Source organism: Zonotrichia albicollis, chromosome 6 (genome assembly GCF_047830755.1).
Source record: "Zonotrichia albicollis isolate bZonAlb1 chromosome 6, bZonAlb1.hap1, whole genome shotgun sequence".
NCBI classification, from domain to species: domain Eukaryota; kingdom Metazoa; phylum Chordata; class Aves; order Passeriformes; family Passerellidae; genus Zonotrichia; species Zonotrichia albicollis.
In genome coordinates this window covers 8,173,888-8,198,907 of record NC_133824.1, presented here as the reverse complement: position 1 = coordinate 8,198,907, position 25,020 = coordinate 8,173,888, and the positions used below count along the sequence as shown (strand labels likewise).

The window sequence follows — 25,020 nt, the reverse complement described above, 5'->3', positions numbered from 1 at the left end:
CTCTCTTGGACCTGCCACACTGATTATTTATGTAATCACTCCCCAGCCATGTTCAGTCACACGATCAGGTTTGCCTGAAAATTCATAATAAAAGATTTTCTTTTGTCTTGAATTAAATTTAATTTTCCTAATTAGGAAGAAAGAGCAGTTTTAATAGCAGGCACAGGCAGGTGCGAGGCAAAAACCTTCAGTTTGGGAGAAAATGAAGGATTTTGCATGCCTGTCTCCCTGCAATTCCACTTTGGCACAGTGTTTTTAACCCATATGTGCAGAAACAGCTAACAAGAAATGCAGCCAGGTGACTTTATCCCCTTCTCTCACCTCCTCCCTGGCCTGTGGAAGCATAGCCTAGGGTTTACCATGATGTATCTCCCCCTTCAATTCATTTCAAGCCTGTAAGAATGCACAGAGAGACACTGCTACTTCTGCTGCAGCTCTGGCAACCTTCAAGAATATTAAAAAATATTCTTGACTCTGAATGTGTGAGCACACATTCAGGGGGTATTCCTCTGCAGGCTGTGCAGGTGGGCAGTCACTACAGAGCATCACCAGGTGCATCTGCAGTGGTGAGGCACCTGCTCCTCTTACCCAAGTGTGGTAGCCACACACAGGAGAGCTCTGATGACAAGATTGATGGAGAAAGAAAACATTAAAGTCAACTGGGAATTTATGTTTGCATTGGGTGTTCCATTTCTGGTATGTGGAACTTTACACAGCTCTTACAAAGAAAGGAGGAGAGAAGAAGTTTCTGATTAGTAAAGCTTTGCCCTGTTGATTTAGACTGTATTAGTAAGACTAAAGAAACCTGAGTCAGGATACCAGAATGAAACTGAGCTTTCATTAGTCTTACTAATATGGTCTAAATCAATGAATTTAATTCATTGATTCATCTAATCAATGAATGAAACTCAGACCTACAGCAGGCATCAGAAAAGCTACTGAGCATCATAATGATCTTAGACAAAATAGAAACAGAACTTAGGGATTAAAAAAATGATACAGCAAATATGTGTTTTGTTGGTAATGTAACTTGGGTAATCTCCAAATGGAATGTGTGAGCATTAAAGTATTAAAGCCTTAAAAACCCTCAGGGGTAGAAACATTAACACTGATCACACACCATTTACACCTCACTGTCATATTTCCTTGAAATCTACCTTGTAGCTCAGGGCACCCACCTGTAACACAAGGAAATTACAACAAAGTTGCTAAAATTCTTACTACATTATGCAAGACATGGGCCCAAATTCACCCTTATTCCTTGGATATCCAGGCACTGTTGCTTGTAACATACCCAGCTCCTAGGTATGGAGGCTTCTCCCTCTCTGTACATACCAGCTTTTGTCCTGACAGGACTTCCAGGAGTGCCATCAAGATTTTGCCATCTTGTATATCAATAAACAAGTCTTTCACTTTCAAAGGAGGCTTGCACTGGGAAGAAAAGAAACGAGGTAGTTTTTAAAACACTGCTTTTTGATAAATCATCATGATTTCAGAGAGATGGAAGGAGAATTTTACAAAAGAGAGATACAAGAAGTAAATCATAGCCTGCTGTAAGAGACAGCTGATTGTTCTTCACATTGGTGGCAATTCTGACCTATGAATGTTGGAGCTAAAACTGAAATCAGACAAGGACTGATTCAGGATTTCCCATAACAGACTCTAACCCTAAATACTCTGCCTGAGAAATACCCACCCAGGCCTTGGGTGCTGATCCCTCAGACTAAGACATGTCCAGCAGAAGCAGATACCACTTTGTGCAGAAATAAGCCCATGATCCAGCCAGTCACAATGTCCCTTTCTCATGTGAAAGGCTTCTGGTGGTGCATTCTGTCTCCCAGCATTTTCTAACCACTTTAAAAAGCAACTTCTTGTATTGTGTCTCTCTTTTCTCAGCAAACTCCTCCAAAGGGAACCATCTCCTCACTTCACTGCGGTGTTGGTAGATGTGTGCACTTCATGCACACAGCCAAGCTCAGCCCTTAGGGGTAGTCCCAGCTGCAGCAATTGCTGTCTGCTCAGTGAGTGCCACTCACTCACGTGCCCCCAAAGAGCCCAATCTTTTCATCTTTGGTGGGGCAATGCATTTCTGTTTGATTCAGCACTGCTCCTGGCAAACTGGGACCACGAATTTTCATCACTGGTCTTTAATCTAGCCGAGAGACTAAACAATGCTCCATGAAAGAAAGCAAAGTATCTTTCCTTTCAAAATTAAATAACTTATCTGAAAGACTAAATCCCAAACACTTTCTATTCTTTCAGTACTTAAAGCAAGAACAAACAGAACTCAGAAATTCAGACTACTCCAAATTATCCCATGATCAGCAGAGCCAGATCCTCTCAAGAGATGATCCAAGTAGGATAACATTAAAAGTTTCCTGAAGAAGTACAAGAAGACTTCATTGCTGCCTCTGAAAAAGAGAACCCACTCTGTTAGAAGTCCCTCTTTGAGGATAAAGGCATAAGACACCTTTCTTTCTCAGTGAGTCTCCTCAGAGAATCACCTGAAATTAGGGACAGCTCCAGTGAAGTTGTCATTGTTTACATGGTTATGTTTATTACACCACTTCCAGGAAATGCATTAATAAAGCAGAAGGCTTTCACCCTTTCTTCACAAGAGCATTTTTATTTGTTGAATCAGAGAGGAAAAGAAATTTGTATGCACTCCAGAGAAATCTGACCTGCCCACAAAGGTTCTAAGACTTCATATGCCTGGCACACCAGAATTAACAGCACCCTTTCAGCCTTTTTCCTTCAGTAAATCAAAGACCTTCTTTGCAGTCACATATTTGACAACCCTTTCTGACAAGTTCCAAACCTGCAGTTAGTTTAAAGCCCTAGAGCCTGATTCACAAAGGCATCATGTAACACTGTCTTCGTTCTGAGAGGCCCTTGGGAGCAATTGCTAGTCAAAACATTTCCAACTGGCCTTATTCTGATTTTTCAGTGAGATTTAGGAGGATCCCTTTATGCCTTCAAAAACACTCGCTGCAGAGTAGTGGACTTAAGCAACTATATATGTGATACCTTTCTTCTAAAACCCTTTACTGTGTCTGGAGTGCAATCACTTTTCAAGAACTACTAAACTCAGAGTCAGCCCAAACCTAGTCCCACTCTGTACTTTTTGAAATTTAGCTGCACATACTAAAGCATTGTGAAGCTCAATCACCAGTCTGAGTAGATCAGGAAGCTGGTCTCATTCCTTGATCCTGCACTAAGCATTGCTGCTGTCTCAGTAATATTAGGAATTTTTTTTCTCTTTTCAATCTAAACATCAAAAAAAAAATTCTCTGCATGACAAACTACTCAGGAGAGGTAGTACTCATCTACTGTCAATAAGAACAGTATCTTAGGTTTAAGAGCCATACTATGGTGCCATTAAGAAACAATTACAACTTAAAGATATGATGTCCAAACATTAGCTCTCTGATGTAAGTGGATGTGTGACGATCCCATCATATTGCCCCCAATAACGTGACTGATAAGGAATTACTGTTTTCCATCTTCAGATGAAGACAGGTTCTGAAGAACAGCTTTCTTTAGCCATGATTCCTTAGATGTTCAAACTTCCAGTTCAGGGAAGAACACAGACATCATCTCAGAGCCTCAGCCGTATTTGATTTTAAGTGGGTGCATTCTGTGGGAAAATTCTACCTTCATGGTAACAGGCAATGACATTAAAGATTTAAATGCACCTGAGATGATAAAAGCCAGTCAAGGTTTCATTGTGCCTGGAGATGAAGTTTAATTAATATAGAAACAGGCTTTGAACTTCCACTCATTCTCCCCCAAAATGTGCACAGATGTCAACTTTGTTTCTAAAATTTAACTACTTTAGAGGAGTTAACTGCAATGTGTCTATGGCTATGTCCTTGTATCACAATATCAAGACTGTTTGTCAGTCTTACCTTTCCCAAGTGCAGGTTTATCCATCTGGTAAAGGTCCTCTTCTGGACATTTTCGCGTTCGACTGGAAATATCAGAAACAAAAAACAGCACTTAACTTTCCAGAAGAGGGAAAACTGGTAGTAAATTTCAAAAACTGACACACAAAAGAGTTAGAATTCACGAGAACTTGGTGAATAAAATGAATATTTTCTAAGTCAGGAGATATAAGGTCCAGTTTCACTGTTTTATTCAATTTCTTTGACCAGACATGAGCTGTACACTTGTTGATGCATTTAAAAGACAGGAGGAAGGAATTTCTTAGTTTTGCAATCTTCAGTGTTCAGCTTCTGCGAGGTGAACATTTATGTGCTGTGCACAGCTCTCCAGTGTTGTCGCTCTCTGAGCTTGACCCTTCTGTGTCAATTTATAGGATTATTGCTCTGACACCCTCATGCAAATTGGGCTGGTATGGATTCCAATATATTTGCATGCACAGGGAAACAGGACCAACACAGCAATTCCGTCTTCATTCTTATGAATGGAAAATCCTCATGAAATCCCATCTTCCCAGTCTCCTGACCAGTGATTTAGAATCAAAATTCCAAGTCCCCAGACTGAAGAATCATTTTATTTATATTGCAATACAACTAGGAGCGCTTGTCCTTGCCAGAACGGTGCTGTACAAACAGCTCTTGGGCCAGCTGAAGAGTTTTTAATCACATCTGCCATTTCCTGAATCCATTTCCATAGTGAACTATGGCAAGAGTGTAAGGGGAATCATATTACTGACCAGCTTTCATTTACCTTCTAATATAAAAGAGTAAACCATATATTTAATATAAATGAAGTAGAACGTCAAAGCAATATTTCACTTTAAAGACAATTATTCTCAAGTGGTTACCAAGTTTCACTTGAATTAAGGAAATCTGGCAATTTATGAACAAAACCCATTAAAACTAGTTATATGCTAGTATTTCAATTTACTCATAGAGCATATCAAATATATTTTAAAACCATTTTGTGTTTCTTCAGCCCTACAAAAACAGCTAACCTATCTACTGGGAAATCACATTCTGAAAAAGTCTGGGTTGCTTTTATTGGTCAGACTGATTACAGGCCAAGCAGTAGCTTCTGTAAATCAAATTTTAATATTGTTCTTTTTGATCATTCGAACCAAAGGGTCACAGCCTCTAATCATGTGTATAACTGTTTTCCTTATTTTGATGCAGTGGAATAGAGCTTTTCAGCATGAAGTACATCTGTCACTGATGTCCATTCAGGCCTTTTAAGTCGTCTTATTCCATAAAATCTGATTTTCTCCAGGATTGGTTACAAAAAGTCATTACCCTTTAAGTGCTATAGAAAACATAGAAAATGCCAAACTAATTATTGCTGTTGGCTTTTCTTTTAAAATATCTTAGAAGAATGTGCAAAGATTTGAAACAGCTCTCTCCAAATGAAACTGTAAATTATATTAGGACTCCGGAGTGTCTGTAAAAAACACCCACAGCATTTACCACCTACAAATCTCAAAGTACAATAAACTGAGAGATGTGTCATATTTCTTGGGCTTTGCTTTCTTCAGCACCTCAGCTTCAGAACTGGGTTTCCATGCACTCACTCCCACAGCCAGGGCTGAGCAGCAGAAGTGCTGTGTGTCACCCAGGGTGTAACTCCGACAACCGAGCTGATAAAATTAACCTTTGACAGTGGGTGGAGATTAAGACAGAATTATTCCCAGATATGCTTCTTTCTGTTCAAATACAGGTGTACAGAACAGGCAGAGGAGCTAGCAGTAGGCAGCAGGGCCACCCATTAAACTTGTCCAAAATGTTGAGGAATGCCTGGATGGGCAGCTGTGTCAGGCTTCAGAAAAGAAAAAGGAGACCTTATCAAATGGGCCGGATACACAGATTTCCAATGTCAACCAAAATCAAAAAGGAAACACAGAAAGGTTCACAGAAGCAAATGCAGTGTTTTCTGGTCTCATCAGAGGCTTGGTTTCTTGTCATATTTTTCACCAGTCACTTTGGCAACCTTCACTTTCAGTGTAAATAAAGATGCAAAAGAGAGCTGTGTTTATTTACAGATCATCCATAAAACTGAGCACACACTGGCTCCTAATTTTGCTGCAGAAATTCTGACATGATGCAAATCAGGAGTTGCACATATGCCTCAAAGGATGGGTGAACCAAGCTGGTATTACTGCTTTGGAAAGCTCACACACCAAACAATAAAAAAAGGCACATTCAGGAAAGCACTTGCATACATAGACAGGTTTCTGAGGTGAATTTGTCTCTATGACAAACAGCTTCTTTCCAGGAAGTGATGACCCCAGAACGGGCACTATTTGATTCAGTTAAATTCTAAAGCAACAGTAACTGGAAGGGGAAGAGGAAAGGAGAGGAAATGTGTTTATAAAATCCCTAAGGCACACAACCCCCTAATGCAGTCCATATGCTCGATGGCGGATTTAATGGGAAAAGTTCAGCACAGGTATTTACTGGTGTGTGCCTTTAACTGCTATTCTGCTCCAGCATTGGGGACCTCCCAGTTTCAGTACAGCCCCTCCTCTCCACAATCCTTTCATTTAAGATGATTGTAGAGACTCTATAAACTTTATGCAGTTGCTATAAATTAAATGGAATCTTTTTTTCTCTTTCACACCTAATATTATATGAAAGTGAAGAAAATCATTCAAGTCCAAAGTTCCTATGCTTACGTATATAGTTTACTGAAACTGCACTGTGTTTACTGGGCAGCTAGAGAGCAATAACACTATTATAAAATAATAATTACACCCACCATATGGCTGGCCTCTAAACAAATCCTATACTGGGAAAGAAGGATGCCTGGTGTGAGGGTTGAATTGAAAGACGTAATGTTGGAAGGTAAAAAGTCAGGAATTGCCTTTTTGATTCAGCTCAGCTCAGACCTTGATATAAGAGAAAAATTATAGATACAAATTCTGACCACTCACAGAAGCTGGGTCTTCCCCACTCTTCCAGTAAGGAGGGTGTAAGAGGCACAACGTTTTTATCAAAGTGCATGGGTAGGGCACTGGCAGACATTAACTGCAATAATTTAGAGGGAAAGAAGCCAGTGGAGAGGAAAAAGGTGTACTGTTAGGATTGGGCGTATCCTATTGTATAACCCACACCGTTCTCTGCCCCACAGCTGTGTCCTGGAGGACAGCAGAATTTGGCAGCATTTGGCTCAGCCCCAGTAACTGCACCCTGGTCAGTATCCCATATTCACAAAGATATATTGCTTCATAAAATCTTATGGCAAAGGCAACTAATTCCTCAAAGAGTAAAACTAAGCTAGTTCAAAAACCACTTGGGCAAAATTCAAGGTTAAGCTGCTAATGCACAAGGGAGTTCTGCTGCTTTCCTGTGTGGCACTATTTCCTTCCCCATCAGCCTAGAAATTCCATGGGCATTTGCTAACTCCATTTCTCCCCCTCCCAAATGTCCTCAAAGGTCACTACTGTTTGCATCACCTGCAGGAAGCCAATCCTTAAGAGCCTCTATTTTCAACAGCAAATTGGAGATAGCAAATATTGATTTGCTTTAAATACTATTTATTCTGTTGTTGTAGAACCAGTTATAAATAATCCTCTGAGGCACACCACCATGGGGCTGGGCACTTCAAGGAACTATGAAATATGGAAGCTGATTTGAGTAGAACACTTGTCGGTGTATAATTACATAGTTTCAGGAAACTACTTGATTTGCATGTATGGATATTACTCCCAAAGCAAAGCAGAAGGTCACTTAAATTTGCTTCCAAACCTATTAGCATTTCATCTAGGATATCATCATCAAATGACGTTAAAACCTTCACAACAGGCCAAGCTGGCTTGCAGATCCACTTACAACTTACCTTCCAGACATCTTGCCAAGTTCCAGTTTTGTAATTAGCACAAAATCCACCTTCCTTCTTTCTACCACAAGCTCAGCCTCTATAGATACACTCACTATTAACAAGAAGCAAGTTGTCCAGATGGAAATGCTGGTGTTGGCCATCTAACTGTGACAGAGGATGCTTTAACCACCCTTGGCTGCAGAGGCAATAACCTGCCAGGGTAATCTCCCCATATTCACTCTGTAAGTACCCATTGGCCACCACAGAACCAGTTCATAATGTGCATGGCTCTGGACGTATCCCAGCATTTGCCAATGTCTTTGATCAGGAGAAAATGACACTTCTTATTACACAACAAAAATAGATGGGGAAATATATGATAATTAAATACTACAGCCTAACTCCAAAGTGGAACATGGTTCAGACACCCTAAGTCTTGGGAAATGCAAATTCCTCTTCTTCTGCCTTCCTCACCCCCAAACTCACGTTCATAGAGTTAAGCAATCAATCAGTCTCTAATGAACACACATTGAACAACCCACTTTTGAACTCCAGGCCACTAAATAAAATGAGAACTGGATTTAAACTGGGTGTTCCTGCACGGTGACACAGCTTAGGTATTTCTGATTACTAGAACATACTAACAGACCTGAATACTTCTTTCTCTGCAAACAGTGTTCCCAAAGGAAGCCAGACTGACATCTTAGAAAATGGATTTTACCTAAAAATGCTCATTTGAGATAATGATAGATGCAAGTAATTGCCTACAGGCAAATAAAGACCAGGCCATTAGTTAGAGTACGTGGTCAGGCACTGGATGCAGGATGCTGATGACAGATACCGGATACAGACAACCCATGGGGAGTACGGATCCTTGTCCAAGAGACCTTCTACTGTTCAAACACAACACATGGGACAAAGTTCAGGTGCACAGCCCAAGGACAGAGCACATGGAAGCAACACATCTGGCATGGGGAGGATGATTAAAGGTGTACTGTAACAGAAGGAAAAGGGGGGTGAGCAGGAGAGACTGGGTGCGGGGGTAGCAACTGACGGCAAAAAAACTGGAGAGTTTAAATGTGTAAAGTAGGGCAGGGAAAAGTGCAATTAAAGTTTGTACTTTTGTTTCATGTCAACACAGAGTTACATTAAACACACTGAACTACGAATGCTCAGAGACATAATTTCTATTACATGTTTTCACAAGAGGATGAAAAAACAGCTCAAAACATTCCTCTCGTGTATGTGGTGCAGTCCAGCAACACTGCTCTGTGAACACTCAGTACTTGCACATAAAAATCTCCACATTTGTAGGAGTGTGAATTTTAAAGGCATAATCAAAACATAAGGAAAAATTTTAGCCAAATTGCCCACAAAATTAATTTTATAAGCTTATGAATTCCTGTGAATTCTATATTTTCCTTGTGCTTAAGAAATCCCCAAACAGCTTAGAAGATTAATATAAATTTTCTGTTTGATCTATACAGGGGTTGGAGGCTTTGTTGTGTACCATATGCCAATTTGATGTAATCTGGAGCACATGAAATATTAAATCTTAAAAACCCTGGTTTTCTAAAGCAAAATAACTACACTATATAACATGAGTCCGCTCTCAAGTTACCTCTTATGAACAGGGCCTCTAAGCCCTCCAGATGAAGTTGTTAAGTTAATTTTTTGTTGAAACTGACCCATTTATTAGGGTCCTTATTAAATTTCTATGGCAGGTGTTGAAAGCTGGAGGCTTTTTCATTCCATCAAAGTTGCAGACTCCAAGTCTTATTGGTTCAAAATTCTTTAAAACTCAATTGGTGCTGTAGAACACAAACATTGTAAGATCCCAAGCATTACATTTTCATGAGCTGCAGCTAAACAGGTTTCTTTTGGACTTCAGTGTCTGGTTATAGCAAAATATTTACTGCTGCAATTGGCATATTAAGATTACATGCACCAGACAAACACTACAAGATGAATATGAGATTTCTAAAAATCTCTTAGTGCTTCAATCCTCATAATGTCTGAGACAGATGTTTCTCTTGCCAAAGAATTAGATGAATTTACTTGTAAATTCTATTGGGCTTTGGAAGAGAAATCCTACATAAAATATTACTATTAAAGCTGATCAAAATAGCTTCCAATAAGAGGGATTTATATTTTCCCTTGAAAACTAATTTAGTAATGGCAGATGGTAAAGATTCCCCTCCATGTACCCTTCAACCACAGAACAAATATCTTTGTTCACATTACTCTTTATATACATGGGAAATGTTATTGAACAGAATAACAAAATTTCTCATTTACATACCAGGAATGTTATGAAATAAAATCTGACAAGGTTAAAAAAGGGAAATGCAATTCTGTTCTGAACACTGAATGAAACAGACATCAGTGGATACCGTGAAAATTGCTGGACCCAAATAAAGTATTAACTAGGTTAAATTCAACAGGTTTGATATTGATCTAAAAAGTGACTTAAGTGTTGATACAGCAAGGGGTTTCCAGGCTGTGCAGAGCACCTCTTGTGGTTTGTTACACACTGTTCAAGGACCATGACACCTCCTTCTGTGTATGAAATGAAACAGGATTTGCTGTTACCAGCAGGTGCCATTAGGAGAAATGCAACAACAACCAATAACGTTGTGGTTCAAGAGTTGTTCCTCACCCAGAGTTCATGATGTTCAGTGCTGCTTGCTGCACTGGTACTGGCTTCTCCAAATGGTTCACATCTTGGGACTGAGGTCCCCAGCTCTGCAGTGGGCAAAATATCCTACCCCTGTCACTGCTGGCATATTGAACTCTGCTTTAAAGCACAATGCTTAACTTCAATTTCAACCTCTTGCACCTTTTCTACTACTTGAGTATATTCAGTCAGATTCTCTGTAATTGCTCAAAAATAAGATCAGGAGCACCCCTCTGAAACTAACAAAATCATAGTTGCCACGTTCAACCAGGTACCAGTTAGCACTACCTTCTTATCAGTTAGAGAAATGGCTCTTGAATAAAGCTCACATTGACATGGTTTCACCAGCACAGACCTTTCCCTCCCACATGGAGAAGGAGGTCCCACAGCCATATCAGCATCTATATCAGTATTCTATGTATCACTTCTAAGTGATCCCTGGAAAGATCTCCATTCTCATCTTGTGGCATCTAAAATGAAAAATACATCATCCTCCAGAAACCATCCCACATTGTGCAAGTAAGTTAGTCACAGAGTCCAGTCCATTCCGTCTCCACTTTGCATTTACCTTTACTTGTTATGGCAAACCTAGAAAGCTTAAACTTTGAAGCATTCCTTATTCTTCACATTTTTGCATTTCCAGAGAGGAAAAAAATTCCTTTTGGCTGGTTAACTTTGTTGAGACATCAAAATCTGAAATGCAATAAGATATTCTGCTATACATCATATCTGATGATAGTGCTAAAGCCTGAATAATTTGAAATGAGCAAAGAAGCCAAACAAAATCCGCATTATGTGTCAGGGATATTTCTTGACACTCAGAATCAGATGAGAACTAGCACGTGCCCAGAGTCCCACTGTTTCCTATATTTGTCAGCTAATGTTAACAGGTTGGTGTTTAACTGTATTTTTATGCATTTGAAACCGTTGTAATTAAATCTGCAAGTAGAATGAAGAAAACACAGAGCAGGGCACTGGCAACACATCCACTTTCCACAGAAGAGTCCCAGGCAGTTTCATGAGCTTCTTTAGACAAATCAGTCTTTAACTCTCCCTGTTATTAACCAGGATCTTTAAAGCACCACAGGATGGTACAGAAAGGCTAAGAAGACAACTGCCAGAGACATATCATCTTCTTTGGAATTTGCCTTTACCGGGGGGAAACTTAAAAGACAGTAATTTCATTTTCTAAAATCAGGTAAGGAAAGGCAACCATGAACATGTCACAGAACTACCTTGCAAAAGCTCTGAAATCACAAAGAATTGTTTGTTGGGGTGCTGGTGGTTCTGGATTTCTCTTTTCTGCATCCCCCACTGTCCCCAGACAACTCGAGATTACCTGGCCAATACATCATCCAAACCAAAGAATGCTTACAAAGCCTTCTGGACACCACAGAACTAGAAGAGGTTCAGAAGTAAAACTTAGTTATATATTTGCAGAACTGAAAGACAGTAGTAAAAGCCAGAAAGAGTAACCCAGTGCAGGGACCACCAAAACCTACTGGTGTGCTCAAGAAATGCAGCAACCTCGTATGGATGTGCAGAACCCAGAGCCACACTGCCTACTGCCTCTGTCCTACTCATTCTTCCTTTTAATGTCTCTTATCAAAGCCAATAAGCAGCACAAAAGAAACAGACTGAGGAGCACGGTAATCAGGTGAATATTAGAGACATGCAGAAATACATGCAAATCTAAGAGCAAAAGATTGAAGAGATTTATGGAGATTAATATTTACTAGAGAAAAATCCTCTGGCTTTGGAGGAATAAGCAGATGCTTTGTTCATTGTGGGCCAGACATGTGATCTGAAGTAGAGGGTACAAGCCTCTTTTGGAGGGACAGAGAGGAACACAAAACCAAAACAGTGTAAGAGGTGGGAGCTACATTATATAAGGTGCTGTATTGCAGTGCAAGGCAGCCACCATTCTAAAATGGATGAAGGCAGACCACAGACTGCCAAAGTTAGGTTAAAATGGATAAAAAGCTGAACTACAGTAGAAATCCTTTTTAAGATGAATTTTAAAAAATGCAAGAGCCTAGCATACTCAGTATGCAGCACCAGTACCTACACCTGAGGAGTTGCCATTTGACTTCTATGGCCTGTTGGGAGGTATTCTGGGAGGCTTCAAGAGAGTTACTCCTGCTTTTCTAGAAAGGGTGGCTGCCACAGAAGAAGTTACAGGCAGACTAAGGATGGCAAAATTCTAAGTGTTCAGTGAAGTTAACCATGCAGTCTCCCCCTCAAGATCCCAAGCCTCGCCCCTCTAGCACTAACACAGGCTGTGTAGGAGACACAGCAGAAAGCCTGGTCCCCTCTGCACCCTGGTGAGCACTGCTGCAGGTAGCACAGGGAATTGTGAGCTCAAAGTCCTGAGTATTATTCAAAAGTGAGCAGAGAAATTACTTTTCTGAAATCAGCAGCACTCTTTCCTTTGCTCCAGGTTATAAGACCAGGTTATAATGTATGAACATAGTTCAGAAATAATATTGGCACATCTTACCAATTAATCAAAACTGGAAGGTGTCAGACAAAATCTTGGACTGGGTTTGGATTAAGGCCTGCAGTAACACTCAGAATCCCAATTTTCCCTGAGTCTCGCAGAATGTGGAAATGCAGCCCTCAAGTGACTCACTGATACTCTTGATGAAGCTCCACATTTTTAGTTATGTGCCTGAAGGCAGGCTTGAACAAATCTGCCAGGATGAAAACCCAAGGAAGAGCAATGTGTGTATGAGCTCTCTTGTTCTGAGGATCCAACAGTAAAATAGAACCATTTTATAGCATTAAACCAATGCCATCAAAAACCACAGCACAGTGAGCTGTAGACACTTCATGCATCTTCAACACTGACACTGACATGCCTCCTTACTTTGCTATTAAATAGCTCACCTGTAGCTTCCAGGACAGCCACCACCTCTCTACCTTGCTAATTTCTGCAACTACTTTCCAAATTTCAAATGAGAACATGGCAGGAACCATGAAAATTCACACTCTGTCCTTCATAGCCAAAACATGGAACATACACTCAGAAGGAAAGGCAAACGTAAAAAAATTTGGATTTTAGTGCCAAGCAAGTATCTGTGTTGTTTATGGACATTTTCAAAAACAAAATCTACCAGAGAGACATTCCTCATGTACAATTTTGCCCATAGCAAGAAAATCTTCTTTCAAGTAAAACCCCCATTACTACATAACTATACTGTGTGTTTGCACTGTACATAAGTATACTCTCTGTTTGCACTGTACCTTTAACCTCATCAGCTCTGTCATCCTCCTTTTCAGACTTTTTCATACCTGGGGACAAGACACAGCAGTGTCTTCTGATACAAAGAAGCAAATGGAGGCAGCAAGAACTTCAGAGACCAATTATCACACATGCAACAAGCCCTTCCTTTAATACAACATGCAGTGCTCATATGGCATCATCACATCTTTCCAAAAGCCAAGTTTAAAATTAAAAAAAAAAAAAACAACAAACTGATGGAAAGAACAGGTATTTTGTTGCTTTGATCTGTGTCCAGCATGTGTAATGATCCCTCCTGAGATGTGTTAAGAGATACACTTCACAACGGGACCTAAGCCATCTATTTGTTTTATTAGCTTGTACTCAGAAGAATTTAATCTGATATTCCAGAGAAAGGCAGACCTTCCAATATATGTCATAGTCCCTAGCAGAGGAATTTTGGCATGGGAGGGAGGGCCAGCACAAGGGCAGGGTCAAGCCACATTTTGGCAGCAGAGCTGGCCCAGTGTGTACATCAGCCCTTGGCCCAAGAGCACTTACATTTACAAACACCATCACATGAGCTCACTCTTGCTCCCCTTGTTACACTGCCTTGCATCTCACCCCAAGCCCTAACAACAGGATTATGGCTAGTGCATGTTCCTCCCGGTTTTTTATCCATTTGCCATATCAAATAAGGAATGTTGTGCAATGGGAATAATGCAGAGCATGAGGGCTGACAGCATTCCTGCTGCTGGAGGAGTCAGAAGAGCTCTAATCAGTCAGCTTCTGTTCTGCCTCTTTTTCCCCTCTCTGACAGGCACACCTGGCAATTTCAGCCCAGAGGAATGCTGGTATGTGCTGGATATGGTTAATAGGTGATACTTCCATCTTCTTTAGGCCTCCAGTTACCTTTAGAGCTGGAAAATGCATTCTCCCCAACATGAAAAAATCAGCACCTTAGCCTCTGTTTTTCTTCAACCATAGGAAATGAGATGGATGGATGGATGGATGGATGGATGGATGGATGGATGGATGGACGGACAGCCAAAGACGACACTGATGCTGTCAGGACTACACACTCCAGTTCCTTATGGCAATCCATAAGGAGCTTGACAGTCAAGTAAAATAGGAAAAGACACCAAAAGCACAAGGAAGGCTGCACTGCACACAGACCCTGGTGTCTGGACACCTTGTCACCAGCACTGAGATGAGGTGAGCTGGTACCAGCACGGGCACTGGCACTGTGGGTGAATAGGATGACAAAATCTCCTCACTCAGGCCCTGCCTGTGCTCAGACCCAGAGATTTCAAAGCTGTTTTAAGCCTGTTTGTATATGACTTATACAAGATTCTTTTATAAGAAGGCCAGTTATCTCACAGAGCTGTGTTAGAGCCAGGACAGAGCCATTCTGCCTATTCTGCCTTTGCATGTGCTTCCAGCTGAGAAGGTTTTGCAGATGGTCATGGTCCTGTGCCTTGCCTGGCTGATGCCATCCAGCAACTGCTTCATTGTGAGAGCCTGGTTTTAAGCTGAGAAGCTTAACTCTTGTGAGGAGTTTCTACTCTTTACAGCTGTATGAAATGATTTAAAACAAACAAAACATTTCAGAAATATGAGCCATGACTCATGGATTTTGAGAGCCAGAGTTCACATATCCCCATTGTGTGTCATTTTGAGATCATGGAAAGACATTATTAAGTATTTCAAGGACTCTGGCAGACTTGAAGTGTGCATGGCAATGAGCACCACCAAAGAACTTGCAGCACCCATAGTAAAAGCAAAGTCAGATCAGAGAGTTGAGTAATCATGACTAAAATATGATCATACAGTCAGCTCCCCTCAGGATTAGAAACAAAATGAAATCTTCATGGAGAAAAAAAAAAATCAGGAATGCAACAACCTGATTGCAGCCTCTTGCACAGCAACAGGGAAAGTCTTTAAGCAGATGCTACTTTGAAACTGAGGTATCATTAAAAAAAAAATAAAACTACTCTCAATGCAAAACAGCATTTAGACTCTGCTACAAAATATTTCTGGGAAGGTCATGGATACCAGAGTATGACCTCTATAAAAAAATCCTATGTAAGGTATGTCAAGGAGAAGGCCCAAAATCTTAAATGCCTGTGGGAATTCCTTTCAGGCCTCAGGTAAATTTTCATGCTCTGTGCTTCTCATCTGTAACAGTGCAATCATTCATGCTTTGAAGCCAACTTGAAACTGAACCCACAAACACTGACAGCAAAGTCAGGCCCTAATGTTTAGTAAATAAGGAATTCATAGGATTACTTTCATCATTCATCTATCCAACAACACCAAAACTGCTGATCAATAACATCATTTGCCCAGCCAAGGAAGGAATGCCAACGGGAGTTGATACACCAGTGTGCCTCTCCTGTGCTGACTTTGTTTGCACCTGTATATTGACCCCAGTGCAGTAAAGTTGTAAAGACAGAAACACCTTTTACCTACTAACTTTGGAAGTTACTGATACTGGAAGTAACAGAGAAGAAAATGTTACAACTGAACCTCACCACCAGGCCATTCCTCCCTTGCTCACCAACATGACATTCATAAGAAAGTCACCAGAAATGGCAGGATGGGAATTTTGTTTTAGTGTAACTGCACAGACACTTTCCATGGTTACCCTTTAGTTTATTTTTTCCATTAATAATTTTGACTGCAATTTAGCTGTAAGAATGGCTTTGAAAATATACCTTCTCTATTTCAATTTATTTCTACAGCTGCAGAATTACATTGTTTAACATTTCTTTCTTAAGTGGATTTCCTTTGGCTTTGGCTCCCATTTAATAAAGTGACGAGTTTACTGAAAACAGCCTTTGCAGTTTCAGTGGATTAGTAAGGTAAAGCCTAACTTGATTGAAAAATAACTTTGCTCCATGTTGCTTTACTGCCAGTCAGCTCACACTATTGCCTACAGCTGCATCTGGCTGACAGACCAGTAATTTCACTTTTTTTTTGTTTTCAAATGGTCAGCAGCAGCCACACCAATGTCATGAACACTCTTCATTTTCTGTGGTGTGTGCAGAGTAGGTGGGAATCCTCTAAGTGGAGACACATTGTCAGGAGAGGGCTTTGCTGCTCTGCTGGAGATCCGCAGCTGATAAACACAAAGAAAGCGTGCATGGACCAAAGACAGCAATGTAATTACTTACAATTCCATGCCAGATGAAACACGTGGGTAGCAATTAAGTACAAAAAGCTTGTCAGAAATCCCTAAGCACATAATTTAATCAGGATTTGATGCTATGACACCACAACATGCAGCACACCTCTTTAAGGGCTGCAGAGCCTTCATTCCTCACTCATCTCACATCCTGCAGCGTTCTGGCCACAGCTGTGTCCCTCAGAAGCTCTCCTTGACATCACCCACAGCCCAAGATAAGCATCAGGATTTAGCTTTTACTTGTCTTCTAAAACAAACAGATTTAATCTGTAGATCATTTCATTATAAATAAAATAATAAATAATAGTTACTCTGTTCTTTCAACATTGAAAAGGTTTAATTTTATAGCTGTTTTTGTAGGGTGGTCACACTAAAACTCACATGTGTAAGCAAACAAAGACACTTTGACACTAAGAGATGAAAAGAAAGGACCATGGGTCATTCAAATTCCCAAGGCAAATCTTGTCTTCCTCTCCTACATTGGCCAGAAAATTAAAAAATGGAGGTAAGTGGTGGCTTTTATGAATACCAGTATTGGCTCATATATCTCCACTGCAAAAACAATAATCAATTGATTTACTTCTATGACCATTAAACATAGGATTTAAAAGCTTAATTCTAGAAATCCTTCCACTTAGACACTTTCAGCCAACTTTCTCCATTTAAAAAATTTAAAAAGATACAATCAGGTATAGAAGTACAATTATATACCAAAGGACATATTTTTGTCACAGACAACATGAAGAGAAATAAAAACTTGGATTTTATGAACAGATTAAAATTTTCAAAATAATGACAAAAAGTACTTAGACAAGTTCATAGTATTTACAATTTCAACAGAGATGTCCTTGCATAAAGAACATAAACTTTGCCCACTACAGCAATACAGAGATACAGCAGTCTTCTAGGGAACTTCTCCGGTAAAGAAGCTGCCAAGGGGATAAGAGATGAAATCATCTGGTTTCAGAAGGAATTGTCAGTCAAAGGAAAAACCTTCTGCTGGTATAAACTGACCCTTTTCCTCTGCATTTTTAGACACTTATAAAATTGATCCATGCAATTTCAGGGTCAAACATAAGAAATTATCACTGTACTGATTTTACAAACAAGTTATATTTGATTGATTTGTCTGATGTCATACAAGAAGCCAAGTTACGTCTCAAGCCTTGCTCTTTTAAGTCACACTTGGCATGGTATGCCAGGATATGCTTGGAAAGCTCTGATTTGAGTTGAGCTGCTATGCAAGAGATGGATCTTTGAAATGCAGCTTGCGTGGGCCCTTTTCTTAATGAAATCCACTGAGATACTGAACTCCACAGTTAAAATAGGTTTTTCCATACAGGTTTGAAGCGAATGAATTTGGAGCAGAATGTACTTGCTATAAAAAGTAAGGGGAAGAAAAAGTCTTCAAACTTCACATTTGTCCCAAGAGTCACATAAAATTTCATGTCTCAGGGTTGTCTTCCAGGGAAACTAATGTTTCCCTGGAAACATGTTTCTAAATACAGTTGCTCCACTCACATCTTGTACTAACAGTTTGTTCTTCAAGAACAGAGATGGGCTAATCAATGCTGAGTTAGTATCCCTGAAACTTGCCCACTCGAGTTAAATCCCACAGTTTCTCAGGATCCACCTATTCTTAATAACTTAATGTAACAACATTATGTAACAAACCTAACCTGTGGTTCAAGTTACTTCCAAAAGTCAATGCATGCAAGTCCTCATCTCATACTTTAGCAGTAGCCCTAAAACATTTTTAAGCTCTGGTACAAAAACAGAGATGCACTACTAATTACTCCTCAAGTCTGAGACAGCTGGTGCCCAGCCAGGTACCAGAGGCACTCCAGGAAAGGGAAAAGTATCCTGACTTCATATCACGCCTGGCACATTGGAGCAGCAATCACTTGCAGAAGCAAGATCCAGTTAAGCTGCACCAGTTAAGCTATGATGAATTACACATTTCTCAGGAGCTCCTGGGAACCAGTGGAGGAAATCTGTGAAGTCACCGTGGTGTCTGGTTTCCCTCCTTATCCAGGCACTAATGTAAGCATTAGTCCCCGTTTCCTCATGGATAAAGCATAAATGCTGGTGAATATTTCACTTCTAGAGCGCAAGAAGAAGGAGCTGCCTATTTCCAGCACTCCTTCTGGTTACCCTGCATTGAACTTCTTGCCAATATCCACCTACAACTAGGAGGCAGTGCGGGTCCTGGCCTGTTTCCTAACAAGATCTCCAAGTAGCAGTGGGTTTGGCAGAGTGCTGTCTTGTGTCTTGTGTCTCTGCCTAGGAAGAGCTGGCTCTGAAAAAAGTCTATGGGTGATACCAGCCTTTGTCCTGTCATCTGTATGCTTTACCAGAACAGAGGTGCTGGAACACCTCATGCTAATCTCTAGTGACTGCTTACCTGGCAGATGGATATTTCTGGTGACGAACAATTCTTTGATCTTTTGATACAAGAGTGGTGGCAAGAGTAAGATTATTTGATCTGAAGAAACGAAGACTTAGAATTTGACAGAATAATTTTTTCTCTTTGTGTGAGGTGTCTCATGAGTGGCACCGAGAGACTAATTTGCTGTCTTTCCCAGCAAAAAAACTAAGGAACGTCAAATGAAAACACCAGGACACAGGTTCAAAAACAAAACTAAGGGAATTGCCTCTTCACACAGTTGCACTGTTGAAGTCCTCACAGCCAGACACTGAGGATTCAGCACGTTTAGTGAGAGCTTAAGGGGAGGCACAGTCACTGAAGGAAAATTCACCCATATTGTTCACCAGCAAATTCCCTCCTGACTCTGGAAGTCGCTGTTTTGCAAATGGTTGCAGACTAGATGAGGAAATTGTGAAAACTCTTGCCCTTATCTCATACTAACTAGGCACCCCCTCTGGCATTGTCAGAGATACTTGGCTGGGCAGCCCTTTGTGTGAATGTGCCTCCAGCACAGTCCCTGTCAGGTACTGCAATGGATGAGTCTCAGCTGTGGGACAGAGCACAGAAAATCTGGGCTGAAGGCAAGCTGACATATTCTAGGCTGAAGAAAAAGGACCACTATGGATAAAAGGCCCTGAGAGGTGGAGAAAAAGTGAAAAACCTTTGCTTTTTCACACTTGTATAGCAAGGCAAGAGCCTTGGGTTTGGTTTTCCTTTCACTATTGCCTGCTCTGTCCAGTCTACAGCAGGACTTTCACCACTGTGGATAAATAGATGATAAATAGATGTGGATAAATAGATGACATCAATTTAAAGTCTTCTTTGCATGACCTTGTATGGTCCCACCCTTAGATGGACTGCAATATTAAAAAACAAATCAGGGAGAAGGAAGGACCTGGATAAAACAACCCTTTTGGCTTCCTGCTCCAAGAGCCTTCCATTCACTTTTACTGGTAAAAACTAATACACCTTGTTAAAGTCAACTGCTTTAACAAATTACTTTATTTATTTAAAATGTACTAACCTATTTCTAAAACAACTGGCCTTGTTAAAGCAGCTGTCTGTTAATGAAACAGCCGTGATAAAACTCTGCAGTGTCTTAGTGTAGCTATCACAGAGCCCATTGGTGGGAAACAAGCTGGACACACAGAAAATCCCCTACAGTAAGCATAAGAACCAAAGCAAATAAATAGGTCTCCTGTCACACCCTGAAGGTTGCCACCTCCCAGTGCTTGCCAAGGAAAGCACATTCCAGATACTGGGCCCTTCCTGACTGCCACAATTACTCCCAGAAACAGGTCTAATCCATCAGGCTCCAGATCTCTGTGGGAAATCAAAAGCCAGAAATAAAGTCAGGAAAGTAACACAAAATTATTCTCAGACAGGTCACCACAGAGAATATTTTTAAACCAGAAACAGTCTGCGCAATGTGGGCTAGAAGCAAAGAGCAGTTACTTTCTCTTACCCTCACAGTGAGCACTATTTCACTGATGCCAACATCTTCTGGAGATTTATTTCTCCATCTCCTTGCAGATCTGTTTATCTTTGCAGACCCCTAGTTCCTCCATGGAGATCAGAAAATGACACTTCTGCCTGCTTTGCCTAGGGCTGTCCCTGCTCTCCCTTGGGCTGACTAGGTTGTATGAACACTCCTCTTCCTTCTCTCCTGGCATGAGGAGAGCATTTTGCAGAGAAGCAGGTTTGCTGAGCAGCCAGGGATACAGAAAATGCTGCTATTAAAGGTTTCCCTAACAATGCAACTGCTTGACAGACAAGGTCACCATTGTATTTATTTGTTTTAAAAAGTAAACACTACAACATCAACTGAGTGTTTGTAAAGAAAACTGGTGCTTCCAGGTATGTCAGCATCTACTGTCCAATGTCCTTGCCTTGGGCCTGTAAGAGCATCCTGGTACTTCTGTAAGAAGCTCTGGGCAGAAAAGTTATCAGTCAAAGACAAGAAGGAAGAATTTTAAGCAAAGAATTTGACTCTGATAAATTCTGTGGGTGTGGTGATATATGAGAATGTTCTTTCAATTCAAAGCATCTCACTGCTGCCTCTGTTCTTTTCTGAGGGGGGAAAAAAGGTGTTTCTTAACTGGTACTTTTTTCAGGAATTGTGCCTGAAGCAAAAGAGAATGCCACAGTTATCAAAAAGGCCTCTGTGTTCTTACTGAGGAAGCATCTCAGTCCCCAAGTGCTGTGACTACTCATGACTTCTGCACAAGGTGCATATCCCAGCACTTTTCCCACAAAGGCACCTGTGCTGCACTCTCAAGGACACATTCCCTTCACTCTATCTGCCACCCCGTGCAGTTCCTGGGCAGGAACTTCTCACACTGCAGTCCTTAAACCTCAAATGATCTGCACTGGTCTGGACACACTCATCAGCAGTTTCTTATGGCTTGGAGACTTTGTATTAACTTCAGACATAGAAGTGAGAAGGTAGAATTGTTTTGCATTAAGGAATGCTGTCAGCAATCCAGTTTTGGGGAAGACCTTTCTTTAAAAGTTTATAGTTTCCCAAGTTGAAACATGGATCAATGAGAATTTGATGGCCAATTATGGCACACCTGAATTTTTGCCTTCAGTTTGGAAGCACCAACTCATGCTTATCTTTAAATGCCTTTCTGGTTCTTGCTCGAAATTGTACAATAATGTCCCTGAAACCAAGTTACACTGTCTGCAGTTGTCTGTACTGAAGAGGTTCACAGGTGTTCTACCTAGCTCTGCACACCAGTGTGCTCTTTCTGGGTGAATGCTCATTCCAGTGAAACCCTCTGCCCTGAATGGAGTTGGTGGTATGAGTGGCATCAGACATATCAGTCCTTGGAAATGGATCATTTTTGTCCTCTACTCTGCTGCTTTAGGAAAAAAAGGGAGTTCCTTCCTCACTAGGAAGTTACAGGTGCAGTGAGCCCTAATTCAAACCCACACATCTCCTGGGTGCCCCTTTGCAGAGGCACATCCTCGTGCTCCACATGGCCCCTGTCAGTGTCCCACATCCCCGTCCCAGATTTGTACCCTCCTGCCAATTCCTCTCAGAACTGCAGAGGTTTAGAGCAAAAAACTGCTCAGTTAGAGGTGTTCACAGCCAGCCCAGCTCTGTCAGAATGATACCCATTTGCAGAGGTGCTCAGTTAGAGGTGGTCACAGCCAGCCCAGTTGTGTTGGGATGATCCCCATTTGCAGAGGTGCCCACAGCCAGCCCATTCTGTTGGAATGATCTCCATTTGCTGAATCCCCAGTGCTGGAGGTCCCAGAGTGCAGCGTCACAGCAGCTCCAATGCAGCAATGCCGTGGCTGCAGCAATGCCTGCCCCAGACCTGCACCCCCGAGCCTGCTGGGCTGCCCCAGGGCCCCTCTGCCAGCCTGGCCATGGGCTCTGCCCTCAGGGCTGCCCCAGGGCCCCCCTGCCAGCCTGGCCATGGGCACTGCCCTCAGGGCTGCCCCAGGGCCCCTCTGTCAGCCTGGCCATGGGCACTGCCCTCCCTTTCCCCTGCTTTGCCCCAACCTGCAAGGAGGAGTTTTGCTCCATACCTCACGTGCCTCTGTCTAACATATGCACTCTGGATAAGATGCTACTTTTTAAGTCTTCGTTAATCTCTTCGAGCTCCTTTAATTGCAGCCCGGAAGCTTTTTCCAGACTAGTGGCTGGCATTATTTTATCCTTTCCCTGAACAGTTCATCTGCCTTTGCAATTTACAGGCATTTCTCTAGGGGTGAATTTCAATTTTTCCTGGGGTATGAAGTCACATGTTCCACAGATTATCCCACCATCCACCCTCCTTCTGCTTCTTGAGTCAAGTCAGAGAAAAAAACCAATATGCATACTTCTCTCTCCCCAAAAAGTACATTCTATCCCATTAAAAATTGATGCACCATGTACTTTTGAAGAGCAGAAATAAATCCTGCAGATTCACCAGCTTGTGATTTGCTCCCCCATGCTATCACTAGACAACAGTATTAAGTAAGGTTTTTAAATTTTCTTTTTTCCTATGGTCCTCTCTGCACTCAGGCTCTCTGCTTTTTCCACATGCAACCAAGCATTATTTGCCAAGGAGCCCCTTTTTCCAGGCAGTTTCCGCTGGACGTACAGCCCTTCTTGTTATTGTTACTTTGCTTTCCTGCACTATTCTTTACTTGTTAAATTGATTATTTGATTCTATTACACACACCAAGTACCAGCAAATATAATGTTTCAGAAAAGATCAGAAAAGGCTGGTTTCAGAAACACCTCAGCTAATTCCAAGAGCAGCTTATCTTGTGTCTCACTAGGTGCTCACAAACCCTTATGGGGCTCTCCAAATTCCTGCCCCCTGTAATTTGAGCTTCTTCCTCAAATTTGAATGTAAATTGCTCCATGATGCTTTTGAGCAGTTCTTGTATTTCTTCATAAACATGCTGCATCTCTGTCTCTTCACCAGGTTTGATAATTTGACCCTCAGTAGGAACATTTTCAGGAGCAAGGAAAAATGTAGGTGCAAATCACAGGCACTTTCATTTTTCTTCATGCATATTAAAGGCAGATGGAAAAGCAAGCACAGCAGACCAATATTGTAAATAATTCAGGGACACGAAAGGTTCCTCTACAGAAGCATCATTATATTTTAAAGTGCTTTCAGTTTAAATGTTTTCAACAATTAAGAAACAGCTGTGCAGGCCACTTTCTTTTAAAAGCATCACTCTCATCAATAACACAGTGTTCCTCTGTGAGTAAATGCTGTTTGTTAGGATTTCCAAAAGGACCACGGACTCCTGTTGTATAATTTGGGTACGACTCCTTAATAAAATTAATCAGCAGCTCAGAGCTTGTGGGAAGTGTGCAAGTGTGATACATCAAAAAGAACCATGCAACTGCAGTGTGATGGAAAATTAGTACTTTCCATTGCCATGGGTGAAAGGAAGGAAAAAAGAAAAGGAAGGAATTCTGCAAATTATTAAGTAAAGATCAGTGTGTAGATTTTATCATTGGAGTAATGTCAGCACCTCAGATATTTTTGTAGCTCCTAATATGACTATCCAATTCAATTCACTGAAGCATTAAGCGTCTGTAAGTTTTGTTAAAGCTGCACTGAGCTGTCAATTGTTTTTTGAAAATGCAAAGTGTACTGAGTTTTACTGAATCATAATCCATTAGATCTGTTGATTTTTTTAAACTAGTCCATTCTCTCTACATATCAGAATGAACTTTTTTATTACAAACCCCCAAATCTAATACTGCTATGTGCAAAATACCCTTAAACTGTGACTAGGATGTAAGACCTGCAGCCACATCTGCAGAGAGACACCTGAGATTCTCTCCTGGCACAGAAGCAGGAAAAGGATAAGGAGGGGCCACAGGGAGACAGGGGGTGCTTCCAGGAAGGTACAGATATCCTGGTGCACCTCTGGAGCCAAAGGCATTATTTGAAGACTTCAGGTCACCTACACATTAGGAGCACAAGCAAGGTACCTGTTGCCTAGCAAACCACTGAAATTACTCACTGGGTATTTCTTTAGTAAGCTGCCAGTGTTTTCTGGATGTGTTTATTTAATGTTTTAAAATATAATTACTTTCATGATCTTCTATTCCTTTGTCAGTTTAGCTTTTATTCTGCATTCTGAAAAAGCTGAAGCTTTTTCAGAACTTGCCTAAAGCTTGCAGAAAAATGCACTCCTACCCTTTCAAAAAGGTCATTTTTTAAACGTTTATTGATGTTCCAAGACTCATGACAAGAAACACAATTAGAGACACTGTGATTTTCCCC

The 25,020-nt window shown here is 41.0% G+C and overlaps 1 protein-coding gene across 2 annotated transcripts in view; it reads right to left on the bottom strand.

The window, feature by feature from the left end:
- Window positions 1-25,020, bottom strand: part of CLMN (calmin) — a 73,652-nt gene that overhangs the window by 17,852 nt on the left and 30,780 nt on the right. For both annotated transcript variants that reach the window (XM_005483190.4, XM_005483189.4), the window contains exons 2-3: window positions 3,909-3,970; window positions 1,336-1,431 (exon numbers count right to left, since the gene is read on the bottom strand). In XM_005483190.4, coding sequence (XP_005483247.2) covers window positions 1,336-1,431; window positions 3,909-3,970 — 158 coding nt within the window. The remainder of the gene's footprint in view (window positions 1-1,335; window positions 1,432-3,908; window positions 3,971-25,020) is intronic.